The sequence below is a fragment of the Carcharhinus amblyrhynchos genome, chromosome 16 (genome assembly GCF_965287045.1).
Source record: "Carcharhinus amblyrhynchos chromosome 16, sCarAmb.v2.hapA, whole genome shotgun sequence".
Lineage (NCBI taxonomy): Eukaryota > Metazoa > Chordata > Chondrichthyes > Carcharhiniformes > Carcharhinidae > Carcharhinus > Carcharhinus amblyrhynchos.
The window spans coordinates 2,987,761-3,005,163 of NC_137339.1; the positions used below are offsets into that span (position 1 = coordinate 2,987,761).

Sequence of the window (17,403 nt, forward strand, 5' to 3'; positions counted from 1 at the left end):
GGTAGCGTAAATTCCAGCAGGATTCTAAAAGCACATTGTTCTAAATAACCGAGAAAAGAATATTGGTAAATACATTCGCAAATTTATCATTCACATCACAATGCCTTTTCAACCACAATGGCTGTCATCCTGGAGAAGGCAATGGCCTAGTGGTATTATTGCTGGGCTATTAACCCAGAAACTCAGTTTATGTTCTAGGGACCCAGGTTCGAATCCCACCACAGCAGATGGTGCAATTTGAATTTAATATTAAAAACAAATCTGGAATTATGAATCTACTGATGATCATGAAACCATTGTCGATTATTGGAAAAAAACCCATCTGGTTCACTAATGTCCTTTAGGGAAGGAAATCTGCTCCCCTTACCTGATCCAGGATATCAGGGCTGGGATCTAAATATCCAAGGATACGTGTCCTATCGGAAAGACAGGCAGATGGGCAAAGGGTGCGGGATTGCATTGTTAGTAAGGAATGAAGTTAAATCGATAGCAAGAAGTGATATGGGATCAGAAGTGTGTGAGTGTGTGTGTCTGCTGTAGGGAGGGATGGAGGCAACTCATATTGGGAGCCTGATTTGAGTGGGACAGTTGTAGTCAGATTTCCCAGGATCTGAGAAGCCCAGGAGTGAACCGAAGGAATGAGCTGGCAGTTCCAGCAGGAATAGGGCTTTTCCTGGGAATGAGGAGGACTCTCGCTATCCCTCGCGCAGGGCCAGTGCTGAAGTTCGAGTTGAGGTAACAGGAGTCTCTTACCCATCGATGGTGTGGCCAGTGTCTGACGCCCTACAAACTGGGCAGGACCCATTCCATCCAGGAAGTCCCTGAACAGTCCGTCAGAGGCCAGGCAAACTCCGCTGTAGTTCAGGCTGAAGAGAGAATAAGTATCCAGTTATTGGTAAAACAAGCTGAATCTGACAGAGAGAACATGGTGGCAGTGTAATCTTTTCATTCTGTTAAACCGAGTCTGGGCACAAACAATGTCAATGAGCAGGAGACATAACGGATAGAAACATAACCTTCATCAATGCTGCACATCCTGAGTCTCTCCATGATTGAGGGAAGCTCCCAGCCTCTGTCAGTCTTTAATCACACACAATCTGAGATAATTCATACAATCACAGAATCCCTACAGTGCAGAAGGAGGCCAATCAGCCCATTGAGTCTGCACTGGCCACAATCCCACCCAGGTCCTATCCCCATAACCCCATACATTTACCCTCCTAGTCCCCCTGACACTAAGGGGGAATTTAACATGACCAATCAACCTAACTGCACATCTTTTGGACTGTGGGAGGAAACCGGACCATCCGGAGGAAACCCACGCAGATACGGGGAGAATGTGCAAACTCCACACAGACAGTGACCCGAGCTGGGAATCGAACCCAGGTCCCTGGTGCTGTGAGGCAGCCGCACTAACCACTGTGTCGCCGTGCCAGCCCAACTAACAGTTACAACAGAAATTAGGTGATTTTTACAAAGTACCACAGGTGGGGTGGGGCGAGGGATTTTCTGACCACACCAGCCCAGCACACATTGTACCGATCCCGGAAAACAACCTAAAAATCAGGTCCACATCAGCACCAAATGGTTTGTAATCGCCCCAGCCCTCTTTAATGATGCCACACACCAGAACACACCCAGAAAATCATTCGGGGGGCCCTCTGGGAGGGGTGTGGGCCCCGTGTCGGGAGGGTGGGGATCAATACGCCATCAACGAGGGGAAGTCCTGATGTTCTCTGGGGAAAGAGAGGTGGACCCCCAGTGCACCGTGAGACCAGGGCACCCTTGTGAAATGATGCCTGAGATCTCTGCTGCTTCCAGGCTCACTGGTGTGTTTGGGCTCCGCTCCTCTCCCCCCCCTCTCAAACCCATCCCACCCCATACCCCACTCCCCCAACCCCCTCCCCTCCCGTCCCACTCCCCAATCCCACTCCCCAATCCCACACCCTCCCGCCACTCCCCCAAAGAGCGACAGGGGGCGCTCTGCTAGTCTCACCATTATGACACTGAGGGCAGAATTTTATAAAGGAGATTCTCCGTGTCGAATGAGTAAAAAAATGCAATCTAATGGCACCCAGTGGAAGAAAAGTGCCAGGGTGTAATTCCCGTCATCAGGGTGGGGCGGTGGGGGGGAGCGGAGGAGCCTGTGCTCACTGGGGAAGCGACTGGTGATCTCTAGGGGTGCCAATATGACAGCCACCCCAATCTCCCAGCGTATCTGATATTCTTCCTCAAAACCAAAGATGTGCAGGTTAGGTGGATTGGTCAGGCTGAATTGCCTCTTAGTGTCAGGGAGATTAGCTAACATAATGCATGGGGTTATGGGGGTAGGGCCTGGGTGGGATTGTGGTCGGTGCAGACTCGATGGGCCAAATGGCCTCCTTCTGCACTGTAGGGTTTCTATGATTCTGTGAACATTGTGTCCCTGGAGAATATTTTGAATAAAATGAGCCCACATTAAGCCCGGCACCTGTCTTTGTAGTGAACCAGATCATGACCACACGCTATCCACCCCCCCAACGCCACCCTCCCCATCCACACTGCCCCCCCCCCCCTCCGCACCCCCCCCCCTCCACACACACACACACACACACACACACACCCCCCCCCCCCATAGTCATCATTAATATTTTATTCAACTTCCCACACTTTCTGGGCGCAAACCTGATCTTGCCGGTACAACTGGGGGAGAAGAAAAACTGGATGCAAACCGGATTTTCCACCTCCTGCCCAAGTTCTCTTCTCCGAGTGTCAGGCGGGATGTGGCTGTAAGATCGTGCCCTTAGTTTCTTTCTCGGGAAAATTCCACCCCACGTGTTCACCATCCCGGTGTCTCGATCACGTCTCAGCTAAAGACTACTTGTCTACCTGACTAATGTCGAGAAGTACATGGAGGAGACAGGATTGGTGGACCTGTAGTTTCTCATTCTGAGTTCCTTACTTATCGTGGACACGGCAGCTGCAGCTTTCCTGATGGGATAGTGTGGATTTCCGCATCAGGTGACAGATTGTTGGTGAGTGTGCAGCCTAGATATGTAAAACTATCTAGGGTCAGTGAGGATAGGTGGCCACATCCTGGTGCATAGTCCTCACCTTTCTGATGCAGAATCTTTATGAACCTGGGTCAGTCCGTTTGTTGCTGAAGATATCCCTGTTATGGAAATGTTAACAGAGCGTTGAGTAACTCTCTGAGGAGCAACTTGGTCATCATTAGTTTTGGTTCTCAGCCAGGTAATCTTGAAAGTTGTCCCTTTGTTCAGGAATGGAAATTGATTTCCTCTGTGGATAAACTGAAAGCCTGAACCTCGCTGCCACTCCCAATCTGGAGACTCTCCTTAAACTCCACAGCCAGAATTATCCGACTGTTCACACCCCACCTCCACACCCAGTGAGGACGGAGAGTTTGGAGATCAGTCAAATCTCCGTTTACTGCAGCGGGACTAGAGAATCCAGCCTATCTCTGACCAAGCTTTTAGTCTCCTGTCTTAGTATCCCCTCATGTTGCTCATGTTTTTGGTAAGCCTCCTGTGAAGCCCTTTAGGACATTTTACCACATTGGAAGTCCTACAGATAATACACCTTGTAAGAACAAAGAACTAAGAAAATTACAGCACAGGAACAGGCCCTTTGGCCCTCCAAGCCTGCACTGACCATGCTGCCTGACTGAACTAAACCCCCCTACTCTTCTGGGGGACCATATCCCTCTATTCCCATCCTATTCATGTATTTGTCAAAATACCCCTTAAAACTCACTATTGTATCCGCTTCCACTACCTCCCCTGGCAGTGAGTTCCAGACACCCCCACCCTCTGTGTAAAAAAACATGCCTCGTACATCTCCTTTAAACCTTGCCCCTCGCACCTTAAACCTGTGTCCCCGAGTAATTGACTCTTCCACCCTGGGAAAAGCTTCTGACTATCCACTCTGCCTCTCATAATCTTGTAGACTTCTATCGGGTCTCCCCTCAACCTCCGTTGTTCCAGTGAGAACAAACCAAGTTCCTCCAGCCTCTCCTTGTAGCTAATGCCCTGCGTACCAGGGCAACACCCTGGTAAATCTTTTCTGAATCCTCTCCAAAGCCTCCACATCCTTCCAGTAGTGTGGTGACCAGAATTGAACACTATATTCCAAGTGCAGCCTAACTAGGTATCTATAAAGCTGTTGTATCATCCATCATGACTCAGAGTTCAGCAGGCAGGAAACCTATTTTTAGAGGCAGCTTACATTAATTTTATTCAATCTGGATTTGAAGCATTTATTTAGCAGCACCATGAAAACAATTTCCAACTGGGTCGGAGCCATCGCTGCGTCCCACCTATCACTTTGACTGAACTTTGCATCTAGATTGATTACTAAGAAACTTCTTTGAGTAAAGGCGCAGAAGAATACGGCATTAAGTCGTATACAGCAGAAGATCACCTCCTGGTCTCTATCGAGTCTGGGTGCCGGGCATCACAAAGGATTTCCAATCATTCTCGGTTCCCTGAGTTAGTTCAAGAAGAGGTTTAGAAAGAGTTGCTGGAGGCTGGAACTATACATTGCTGCAATGGGCCTCCCTCTGCTGAGACTGTACGATCAATTCCACAATTAGGGAATAGGGTGGAGTGGGTGAGGGTGAGTAACTGTGGCAGGTCCCACTGACTCCACATTTTACTAACATTCAGCATGAGAAATGGGTAAATAAACAGTGCAAATCAAATCCTGTAGGCTTATAACGGAAATATATCTCTGGAATAGTTCACAATCTCTCTTGCTCTGTTTCTCCTTCTGCCTCTTCCTTTCAGTTTGATTTTCTTTATTAGTGTCACAAGTGGGTTTCCATTAACACTGCAATGAAGTTGTTGTGAAAATCCCCTAATCGCCACACTCTAGAGCCTGTTCAGTTACACTGAGGGAGAATTTAGCATGGCCAATGCATCTAACCAACACATTTTTTGGACTGTGGGAGGAAACCAGAGCACCCAGAGGAAACCCATACACACACAGGACAATGTGCAATCTCCATACACAGACACACAGACACACACACACACACATACACACACACACACACACACATACACACACACACACACACACACACATACACACACACACACAGAGTCACCCAAGGCTGGAATTGAACTCAGGTGGCACGGTGGCACAGTGGTTAGCGCTGCTGCCTCATAGAGCCAGGGACCCAAGTTCGATTCCGGCCTCGGGTCACTGTCTGTGTGGAGTTTGCACATTCTCCCTGTGTCTGCATGGGTTTTCCCCAGATGCTCTGGTTTCCTCCCACACTCTAAATACGTGGGGTTTAGGTTGATTGGCCATGCTAAATTGCCCTTTAGTGTCAGGGGGACTAGCAGGGTAAATATGCAGAGCTGTGGGGATAGGGCCTGGGTGGGATTGTGGTTGGTGCAGACTCAATGGGCCGAATGGTCTCCTTCTGCACTGTAGGGATTCTATATTGTCCTGGGCACTGTGAGGCAGCAGTGCTAACTATTGTGCACTGTACAGGCCATAGGCAGAAGACAGCATAATTAAGTAGTCCATGATAACTATATCACCATACACAGGGCTGGATAAACGGTAAAACACGCTGCAATTTGATTGCTGAATGGAAAAATGACACTTTAGCTGGTAAGAGCTATCGCAATTAGCCAAAAATGCAGAGAAAATGTAACTCAAGTTTGAAGGTTTTACTTATCTTTTCAAACATTTCTCTAAAGTGATGTCACATGCATTTTGACAACATATATTTATAAAAGGTAACTATTATTCAAGGTTCTGGGATTTAATGGGATAGATCACCAATGTTGAACAGCATCAGTTGTCAAAACAAGGACAACTGGAACAGATCTGTCAGTGAGAATGTCTTCTTGTCTGAAACTGCAGACAGTGGGAATCACAAAGCTTGAGTGCCTTTAATTTTATGGTTTGGAGGTAACTGGGACCCCACCATTAAATTTCTGTGGAGCAACATCAGCCCAGATTGTCCTGTCAAAGTATCATACTTATCCGTATGCAAATGGACGACAATTTACCCAAAGTGGATACGTGGTTAAACTTGGATATTCCAAGGTTATGCTGTTCCAATGTCAGCTTTGCAAAATCTACCGCTATCACTCACCGCACGCCTGGACTCACCATTGGAATGCCGTGAGCAATGTGACAAAGTTCAATTTGTACGTTTCCGTTTTGCTACACTTGCCGAATGTCATATGTCGCCTTTTCGTTTCAGAAATTAAATTTTATATGTAAGTTCAGTGGGAAAAAAACCCTCAGCAAACATCTAAAGGCCCGCAAATCTCACAGAATTAAGGTACTTACAATTCAAAAGGTAAATTGCTTTTACTGGATAAAGTCAACAGATGGCAGGCAAGTTTACTTAAGTTTAACTTTATTTATTATTGTCACAAGTGGGCTTACATTAACCCTGCAATGAAGTTACTGTGAGAATCCCCAAGTCACCACACTCTGGCACCTGTGTGGGTACACTGAGGGAGAATTTAGCATGGCCAATCCACTTAACCAGCATGTCTTTCAGACTGTGGGAGGAAACCGGAGGAAACCCACGCAGACACGGTGAGAACATGCAGACTCCACATAGACAGTGACCTGAGACCAGGATCGAATCCAGGTCCCTGGAGCTGTGAGGTAGCAGCGCTAATCACTGTGCCTCCGTGCCACGAGAATGAAGTACATTTTGCCTTGGCAGCAGGAAGAAATCAAGACTGCCTTGAACAGAAGAATGGAATTACAGAAGAACAAAGTCGCAGAGACACTGGTGAATTCAAAGAAAACTCCAGATGAAGCAGTTGAGCTTTGCAAAGGACAGGAAAGCTTGTTGAAAGACCTTCACACACTAGAAGATCCCTGAAGTCAAAATTTGTTCCTCTGGAAAATTACAAAGGGAAGCAAAGTGAATTTAATGTCACTCTAAACAAAGTGCTTGGCAGAGAAGAGCCAGCAATGTTTAATGTTTCAGGAGGAAGCCAGGAGGCACAAGACAGAGACTAATGAGCTGGAGAACCAGCTGAACGGAAAGGAGGAGACATTGAAAGGAGAGGTCATAGATCCTTTGAAATTGCGAGTGGATAATGAAGCTGTGAGTAGGGCAGTTACAGAACTGAAACAAGTTCAGACTTCACAGGGGGGCAGACATGGCCAAGAGTGAGACCAAAGTGAAGGACAAGGACAAAGATCTGCTGCAGACAGAGAGAGAAAAGACAGAAATAAGGTCAGAAAATTCAAGCCCAATGCTGAACCTTTGGAATGCATCTCCTGCTGGAACTAACAGGAAAAGCACAGGATTTCTCAAACTCACCGAGAATCACGGGATTGGTGAAAAATGAGATGGCTGAAATGAAAATCAAACCTCCAAAAAGTTGAACAATGGCAAAAGAAAGAAGTTTTTACAAAGGAACAGGAGTCTCAGAAACAATTGACAGGTGTGAAGTTTTTAAAAAGTGATTTGGTTTGATTTATTATTGCCACATGTATTAACATACACTGAAAAGTATTGTTCCTTGCACACTATTCAGACAGAGCATACCGTTCATAGATAAGGAAATGAGAGGGTGCAGAATGTAGTGTTGCAGTAGTAGCTAAGGTATAGAAAAAGATCAACTTAGTGCGAGGTAGGTCCATCCAAAAGTCTGACAGCAGCAGGAAGAAGCTGTTCTTGAAGGATAGTAAGAACTCATCAGGTTAAAGTCCAACAGGTTTATTTGGTAGCACAAGCCACTAGCTTTCGGAGCACTGCTCCTTCATCAGGTGAATGGGAGTGCTGATCACAAACAGGGCATATAAAGACACAAACTCAAGTTACAAAGTAACAGTTGGAATGTGAGTCTTTACAGGTAATCAAGTCTTAAAGGTACAGAAAACATGAGTGCAGGCAGGGTTAAGCACAGATTAAAGAGATGTGTATTGTCTCCAGCCAGGACAGTTAGTGAGATTTTGCAAGCTCAGGCAAGTCATGGGGATTACAGATCGTGTGACATGAATCCAAGATCCAGGTTGAGGCCGTCCTCGTGTATGCAGAACTTGGCTATCAGTCTCTGCTCAGCGTGAAGGCCGCCTTGGAGAACGTTTACCCGAAGATCAGAGGCCGAATGCCCGTGTCTGCTAAAGTGTTCCCCAACAGGAAGAGAACACTCCTGCCTGGTGATTGTCGAGCGGTGTTCATTCATCCGTTGTTGTAGCGTCTGCATGGTCTCCCCAATGTACCATGCCTCGGGACATCCTTTCCTGCAGAGTATCAGGTAGACAATGTTGGCCGAGTTGCAAGAGTATTTACCGTTTACCTGGTGGATGATGTTCTCATGTGGAGATGATGGTATCCGTGTCGATGATCCGGCATGTCTTGCAGAGGTTGCTGTGGCAGGGTTGTGTGGTGTTGTGGTCACTGTTCTCCTGAAGGCTGGGTAGTTTGCTGCAGACAATGGTCTGTTTGAGGTTGCGCGATTGTTTGAAGGCAAGAAGTGGGGGTGTGGGGATGGCCTTGGCGAGATGTTCGTCTTCATCAATGACATTCTTTATCGGAGAAAATGTCATAGCTTCTCCGCTCCGGGGAATACTGGACAACGATTATTTTGTAAATTGAGTTTGTATCTGTATATGCCCCTTTTGTGAACATGACTCCCACTCACCTGATGAAAGAGCAGCGCTCCGAAAGCTTGTGGCTTGCGCTACCAAATAAACCTGTTGGACTTTAACCTGATGTTGTGAGACTTCTTACTGTGCCCATCACAGTCCAACGCTGGCATCTCCACATCTTGAAGAATAGCATAGAGAAATTACACTCTGTCAAGGAAAAGCTGTTCAATGCAGAGATGCAACTTTCACATTCAGGAGATGAATTTGCTGATGAAAAGTTAGAACATGGTGACACTGAGTGAAATTATTTCACCTCATCTTCTCCTTAGATCGAATGGTTTTTTTGGTTTACCAGTTCACCACCAGAGGGAGTAATCTTTCCTATTTATTCTATCAAAACCCCTCAGCATCTTGGAAAGCTTGAATAGATCATCCCATAATTTTGTCTCTGCTCCGAGAAGAAGAACACAAATGTTTGCACTCTTTGTTTGTAACTGAAGCCCTTTATCCTGGGTAACATCCTCATAAGTTTCTTGTGTATTCCGTCTAATATGTTAGGTGAGAAAGGAATTTTTAATAAATTTGTGGGGCATAAGTGTCGCTGACTGGGCAGCTTTTATTGCCCATCCTTAGTTGCCCTTGGAGGGCAGTTGGAATTCAACCACATTGCTGCGGCTCTGGAGCCATGTGTAGGCCAGACCAGGTAAGGACGGCAGATTTCCTTCCCTAAGAGACTCCTTACTGTGCTCATCCCAATCCAACGCCGGCATCTCCACCTCACCCCTAAAGGACATTAGTGAACCAGGTGGGTCTTTCCAACAATGGGCAACAGTTTCATGGTCATCGGTAATTCCAGATATTTTTTACTGTTTGAATACAAACTCCACCAGCTGCTGTGGCAGGGTTCAAAGCCAGCTCCCCAGGACATGAGCTGAGTTTCTGGATTAATAGTCTAGTGATAACACCACTAACCCATTGCCTGCCCTTGTCCTCTTCACCCCAATCCTACAGGCTCAGTTTTTCTCACTGAGACATTAGTAGCTCTCGCTGCCAGTAACAGGCCGTGGAGAAAAGATACAACCCTAAATAGGCTGAGCAAAGGAGAAAAGTTATTCAATGCCCTGTTCCAGCAAAGTACACCCTTGTTTAAGAAATAATCCCACTGGTTGGATTCCAAAGGACGAATTTAAAGTTTCTGACTGAAAGTAATGACATTTGCTGGGATGGAGAGGCATTGGAACTGAATCCATTTGGGGTTCAATGTAACCGGGTGAATATGGAAGAGGTTTGTTAATTGAAATTCTTTCTTGGAAAGTCAATGGAGAATGGTTTCACTGATATAAACTTTGCACAATGAAGGACAAGGGGTTTCCCATTGAAATTCTACACAATGGACAGTGACACTAAAAGGAGTTTGTCATGGGAATGAGTGAGGAAGGGTGGGATTTGAAACACAGGCAGTGAACAGGGAAATGGCTGTGCCCATGAGAGTTTCAGATACAAGGTCTGCCCGTTAGTGACCGTACAATGGGCACAGTGAGGGGCTGATTATGGGACTGGGTTAACAGAGGTGTTGAATTTAAATTTTCGTTGTATTGTGTGAAATGAGAAGGAAGTCAAACTCAATTTCCAGATCTGTCTTACACAGAACTCTCATCCACGATGCCAGACAACGAAAGTAGCCACAATAAACATTCCCCAAACGAATGCAAAAATATCCATTGGGATTCTACGTGGTCCCAATAAACAGCTAGGAGTTGGATTATTTGGAATGATACACAAAGGAAATGATGGGAAAAAAGGTACAATCCTAAACACGCAAAGGAGCAAATCTAACAAATGACAAAGGCTATTAGATGTCCTGTTCCAGCAAAATACACCCAACATGTGCTATGTAATGAGGCGGGTAGAATTAGGGACCTTGCGGTGAAGGATCCTCCTGGGGAGAGTGATCATTGTATGGTGGAGTTTCTGGTGCAGATGGAGGAGGAGAAAGTGGGTTCCCGGACACGCGTACTTTGTTTGAATAGAGGGGAGTACGGTAGGATGAGAGAAGAATTGGCGAATGTGGACTGGGGGAGCGCGTTGGAGGGAGGGTCTGCTGAGGAGCAGTGGGGGATCTTTAAGGAGATCTTTCTTGGTGCTCAGCGGAAATTTATTCCGATGGTCAAAAAGGACCGTAGGAGGAGAGGTAATAAGCCGTGGATAACGAAGGAGGTGAAGGAAAGTGTTAAATTAAAAGCGGAGGAATTTAGAGTAGCTAAGAGTGCTGGGCGAGAAGAGGATTGGGAGAGGTTTAAATGTCAACAAAGATTGACAAAGAAGTTGATAAAGAAGGGTAGGAGAAACTATGAAGCTGGGCTAGTGCTTAATATAAAAAAGGATAGCAAGAGTTTTTATAAATATATAAAAAGGAAGAAGCTGGCTAGGGTGAACGTTGGTCCTTTAGAGGATGAGAAAGGGGAGCTAGTGGTAGGGGATGGGGATATGGCTCAGGTATTGAATAACTTTTTCGTTTCTGTCTTCACGGAGGAGGACGTGAATAATTTGCCGGGTGTTAGAGATGGAAAGGTGGTAGGACTGGAGGGTCTTAATGACATTACTGTTACTAGAAAGGCGGTGCTCGACAGACTGGAGGGGCTGATTGTGGACAAGTCCCCAGGACCGGATGGAATGCATCCGAGGGTTCTAAAAGAAACGGCGGAGGTGATAGTGGATGCCTTGGTGGTTATTTTCCAGACGTCGCTGGATTCCGGGGAAGCGCCGGATGATTGGAAAACGGCTAATGTTACGCCGTTGTTTAAGAAGGGTGCCAGGCAAAAGGCGGGGAATTATAGGCCGGTTAGTTTAACGTCTGTGGTAGGTAAAATGTTAGAATCTGTCATTAAGGAGGAAATTGCAAGGCATCTTGAAGGGAATTGCTTGATAGAGCAGACGCAGCACGGTTTCATTAAAGGGAAGTCGTGTCTGACAAATTTACTGGAGTTCTATGAGGATGTGTCTAGGGCGGTGGATAGAAGAGAGCCGGTGGATGTGGTCTTTCTAGATTTTCAGAAGGCGTTTGACAAAGTACCTCACAAGAGGTTATTGCAGAAGGTCGAGGGACATGGAGTTGGGGGTAGGGTGTTAGCGTGGATAGAGGATTGGTTGTCAAATAGGAGGCAGAGAGTGGGGGTCAACGGGTGCTATTCGGATTGGCAGATGGTGACTAGTGGAGTGCCCCAGGGGTCGGTGCTGGGGCCTCAGCTTTTTACCATTTATATAGATGATCTGGAGGAGGGAACCAAGTGTAGGGTGTCGAAATTTGCTGATGACACCAAGACTGGGGGAACGGCAAATTGTGCGGAGGGTGTGGAGAGTCTGCAGAAGGATCTAGATAGGCTGGGTGAATGGGCCAGGAAATGGCAAATGGAATTTAATGTTGGCAAGTGTGAGGTGGTCCACTTTGGTAGGAAGAATGGTAAGAAGGACTATTACTTACGTGGCGAAAAACTGCAGCAGGCGACGGTGCAGAGGGACCTCGGGGTCCTTGTGCATGAGTCGCAAAAACCCAGCTTGCAGGTGCAGCAGGTGGTCAGGAAGGCAAATGGGATGCTGGCCTTCATCGCGAGGGGGATTGAATATAAAAGTAGGGAGGTCTTGCTGCAGCTGTATAGGGCATTGGTGAGTCCGCAGCTGGAGTACTGTGTGCAGTTTTGGGCGCCGCACCTGCGCAAAGATATTTTGGCCTTGGAGGGAGTGCAGAGGAGGTTTACTAGGCTGATACCGGAGTTGAGGGGGTTGAGCTATGAGGAGAGGCTGAATAAACTAGGCTTGTACTCGTTAGAGTTTAGAAGAATGAGGGAAGATCTCATTGAGACGTATAAGATGATGAATGGGATGGATAGGATAGAGGTGGAGGGACTCTTCCCACTCAAAAAAGACAGTAGGACTAGGGGGCACAGCCTCAAGATAAAGGGGGGGCGGTTTAGAACGGAGTTGAGGAGGAACTTCTTCACTCAAAGGGTGGTGAATCTCTGGAATTCTCTGCCCGTTGAAGTGGTGGAGGCTGCCTCGCTAAATATTTTTAAGACGCGGGTTGATGGGTTTTTGATAAGAGAGGGGATTAAGGGTTATGGGGAGAGGGCGGGAATGTGGAACTGAGCCACGACAGATCAGCCATGATCTTATTGAATGGCGGGGCAGGCTCGAAGGGCTGGATGGCCTACTCCTGCTCCTATTTCTTATGTTCTTATGTTTAGGAAATAATCCCATTGACTGGATTCCAAAGAATAAATTCAAACGTTCTGACTGCAGGTAATAAGATTTTACGATATGATATGGAAATTTACCTCGTCACGGGCGGCATGGTAGCACAGTGGTTATCGTTGCTGCGTCACAGCGCCAGGGACCAGGGTTTGATCCTGGCCTTGCTCACTATCAGCGTGGAGTTTACACGTTCTCCTCGTGTCTGCGTGGATTTCCTCCGGGTGCTCCAGTTCCCTCCCACACTTCAAAGATATATGGATTAGGTGGATTGGCCATGCTTAATTGCGCCTTAATGTCCTGGGATATGTAGATTAGAGGTATTAGCGGGATAAATATGTGGATTTACAGAGATAGGGCCTGGGTAGGATCGGTGCAAACTCGATGGGCCGAGTGGCCTCCTTCTGCATTGTAGCGACACTAATGAATGGGATTAATTGGAAAAGATTTGTTGGTCCTCTGGAATTCCCAATGGAGAAATGGTTACTCCATTGGAATTCTGCTCATAGGAAGTGTATGAATATGGTTCATCCATTGGAATTCTATTCTATAGAAGTGGGAGGAAAGAGGAACAGCCGCTGAGTTTCCATGGAATGACAGAGAGTAGAAAAAGTCTTGTCATTGGGAACAAGAGTGGGAATGGGTTTTGTCCTTTGTGATGTTACACAATTGGCCATCAGAATGCATCTCCTGGATCAGCGCACTTTGATAAAAATAATCAAACGAAGCATAATCAGCGAAAAATCTTCCGCTGGTCATTCCAGTAATATCAAACCTATCTGCACAATTAGCGTAAGTGGATGGCCGCGATGTCTCAGCACAAAGTTTAAATAAATCCTGTTCAACTACTTAACGAAACAAATGCACTCAATTAACATCATTAAGGAAGGATTTATTGATGATTTCCCCAAACAGTGAACTGTTTGGCACAGATTTCACTGCGGGGGAGAGGGAGTGGGGGGGGGTGAGGGGACGTGCTGACTCAGTGACTGCACTGTGTGGAGTGGACAATATCCAATATCCAATGGGTCAACACTCCCCATTTTTCCCTTCAAATTTTCTTGATTAAATAGAAGATTTGTTCAGGGCAAGTGGTGTTTAACTAATTTAATAGAGTTATGCAGTGTTTGATAAAGTGCCAACTAACTGACTTGTCAGCAAAGTTAAAGCCCATGGAATAGAAGAGAGACTAGCTCCAAGAATGCAACGTTGGTCAAGTGACAAGGAACAGGCAGCAGCGGCGAACAGTTCGACTTTGGGCTGGAGGGAGATCTTCACTGAAGTTCCCCAGAGGCTCACCAAGACCACTGCTTTTCTCCACCGACCCCAGACTGGGGTCTTCAGGACAATTACAACATTTGCTGCTGACGGCACAACACTTGTGAATTAAAGATAAAGTTACCATCATTCCAGGTGACCAGAGGCCCTTCGCCCCTTTGAGGAGTGGAGCTGACTGGTGGTGAATGAACCTGAGGGTCAGCACACCTCAGGGAGGTTGAGAAGGTGGGGCTGGTACGGGAGTTGAACCCAGGCTGTTGGTGATTCATCGACACCCCCCACACCCACTGTGAATGATGAGCAGAGTGATAGATTTCACCAGGATATAGACAGCCTGGTAGAATAGGCAGATCCATGAAATTTAATACAGGGAAATATAGAGTGATACATTTTGGTAGAAAATGTGAAGGAATGCAATCTAATTCCAAAGGGGGTGCAGGAACAGAGCAACATTGGGGAGAATGTACACAAATCATTGAAAGTGGCAAAACAGATTGAGAAAGGGGTTCTGAAGGCATCTGAGATCCGGGACACAGAGTATTAAAGCAAAGAGCTTGTGGTAGACCGGGATTAAAAACACTGGTTCACATCAACTAGAGCACTGTCTCTGATTCTGGGCATCACACTTCAGGAAGGGTGTGAAGGCATTAGAGAGGATACAAAAACCATTTACAGGAATGCTACCAGGAACGAGAAACTTTGGTTACGTTTATAGATTGGCAAAACTGGAGCTGTTCTCCTTGAAGAAGGGAAAATTAAGAGAATGTCCAATATCATGTCCAATACAGAGATGTCTCTGTCCAATACAGAGATGCCCAATATCATGAAGGGTCACACGAGGGTAGATGGGGAGAAACTGTTTCCATTGCAAAAGGGTTGAAAACAAGACAAAACCAATTTGAAGTTATGGACAAAAAATGGGACATGACATGAGGGATTTTATTTAATGCAGCGAGTGAGTAGGAATTGGAATGTACTGCTGCAGAACATTCAGTCATGGCTTTTATAGAGAATTTAACAATTATTTGACGTGAGAAAACATTGCAGAGCTACAGGGCAAAAGGTGAGGCCAGTAGAACAGACCGAATTGCTCGTGCAGAGGGCTAGCACAGACACAACTGGCCAAATGGCCTCCACTGCTCTATACACATTCTATTATTCTATTAATGCTAGCAGTGTTGGAGTGGGAAAGGAAGGGATGGGAGAAGGGACTTTTCACTGCCCTTCACTCGAGTTGGTAGCAGGAGTGGACAAATAAGACCAAGTTCCATCACACAGAACCTTCTCCCACTTTAGCTCACAGCCCCTTTGCCAGACCCAGTTCCAGGAAGGAGATGTAGGGAGGTTATTCTTCTGTTGTGCAGGACATTGGTGAGAACACACCTGGAGTATTGTGCACAATATTTTTTAAGGAAAGATGTAAATGCAGTTCCCGAGAAGGTTTAGTAGAGCAACACCAAGTTGTCTTAAGAGGAAAGGTTGCCTTGTATCCACAAGGAGTTTAGAAGAGTAAGAAGAGTTTAGAAGAGTAACATGGTTGAAATCCCTAAATCCTGAGGGGTATTGACAGGGTGAATGTGGAGAGGATGTTCCCTCTTGTGTCAGTGTTTGAAAAGAAGAGGTCAATCATTGAAGACAAAAATGAAGAGAATTTTTTTCTCTCAGAGGGTTGAGAGTCTCTGGAACATTCTTCCTCAAGATGGAGTGGAAGCAGAGTCTTGGAATATTTTTAAGGCAGATCTGAGATAGATTCTTGATGAACAAAGGGGGTGAAAAGTTATCAGGGGTAGGCAGGAATGTGGGGTTGAGGTAACAATCTGATCAGCTTGGAGGTTACAGACCACCTTCTCCACACATACTCTATAGCACAGACCCTTCATTGTAAAGACCTTTAATGGGTCACATTCTCCTTTGTGGAGAGTTAACGAAGGATACTTCCCACTCCTTATCTCAGTTCATAAAAACATGGGCGACGTTGCAGCAGCAGTGTTGTTTGGTAGTATCTTCCCTCTTCCTGGTCCACAGGAACAGGAGGAGTAAGTGGTAGCACAGTGGTAATGTCACTGGACTAACCTCGGCTCAGTACTTGAGTTCAATTCCCACCATGGCATCAGAGGAATTTAAATTCAGTAAAGAAACATGGATTGAAAAGGTTGTTAGACTATCAGAAATGGAGACTGTTGTTGTAAAGCCCAGTTTAATCATTAGTGTCTCTCAGGAAAAGAATGCTGATGTCTTTAACTGACATTTACTGATTTGCTGATGTCTTTAACTGACTTTTATACAACTCCAATGTGGTCGTCTCTGAATAGTCTAACAAGCCATTCAGTTAAAGATAATTAAAGAACAAAAAAAAACCTTCTGCCCTCACTCATTCCGTATCCCTCTATTCGCTCCCTATTCATCTACCCATCCAGATGCTTCCTAAATGTTGCTAATGTGCTGCTTCCACCACCTCTTCTGGCCGCGCGTTCTAGGCACCCACCACTCTCTGCGTGAAAAACTTATCCCACACATCTCCCTCAAATTTGTTCCCCTCCCACCTTGAACTTGTGCGCCTTTGGAATTGACACTTCCACCCTGGGAAAAAGCCTCTGCCTTTCCACCCTGTTTGTGCTTCTCATAATTTTGTGGACCTCCGTCAGGTCTCTTGAGGGGATTAAGGATGGATAATAGAAGTTGGTAGGAAGAATGGTAGGAAGGACTATTACTTAAGTGGCGAAAAACTGCAGCAGGCGACGGTGCAGAGGGACCTCGGGGTCCTTGTGCATGAGTCGCAAAAACCCAGCTTGCAGGTGCAGCAGGTGGTCAGGAAGGCGAATGGGATGCTGGCCTTCATAGCGAGGGGGATTGAATATAAAAGTAGGGAGGTCTTGCTGCAGCTGTATAGGGCATTGGTGAGGCCGCAGCTGGAGTACTGTGTGCAGTTTTGGGCGCCGCACCTGCGCAAGGATATTTTGGCCCTGGAGGGAGTGCAGAGGAGGTTTACTAGGCTGATACCGGAGTTGAGGGGATTGAGCTATGAGGAGAGGCTGAATAAACTAGGCTTGTACTCGTTAGAGTTTAGAAGAATGAGGGGAGATCTCATTGAGACGTATAAGATGATGAATGGGATGGATAGGATAGAGGTGGAGAGACTCTTCCCGCTCAAAAAAGACAGTAGGACTAGGGGGCACAGCCTCAAGATAAAGGGGAGGCGGTTTAGAACGGAGTTGAGGAGGAACTTCTTCACTCAAAGGGTGGTGAATCTCTGGAATTCTCTGCCCGTTGAAGTGGTGGAGGCTGCCTCGCTAAATA

At 46.2% G+C, this 17,403-nt stretch overlaps 1 protein-coding gene across 1 annotated transcript in view; it reads right to left on the minus strand.

Moving 5' to 3' along the window:
* rims4 (regulating synaptic membrane exocytosis 4) overlaps positions 1-17,403 on the minus strand; it is a 75,968-nt gene that overhangs the window by 12,491 nt on the left and 46,074 nt on the right. Inside the window, exon 3 of the mRNA XM_080204349.1 lies at positions 754-866. Coding sequence (XP_080060475.1) covers positions 754-866 — 113 coding nt within the window. The remainder of the gene's footprint in view (positions 1-753; positions 867-17,403) is intronic.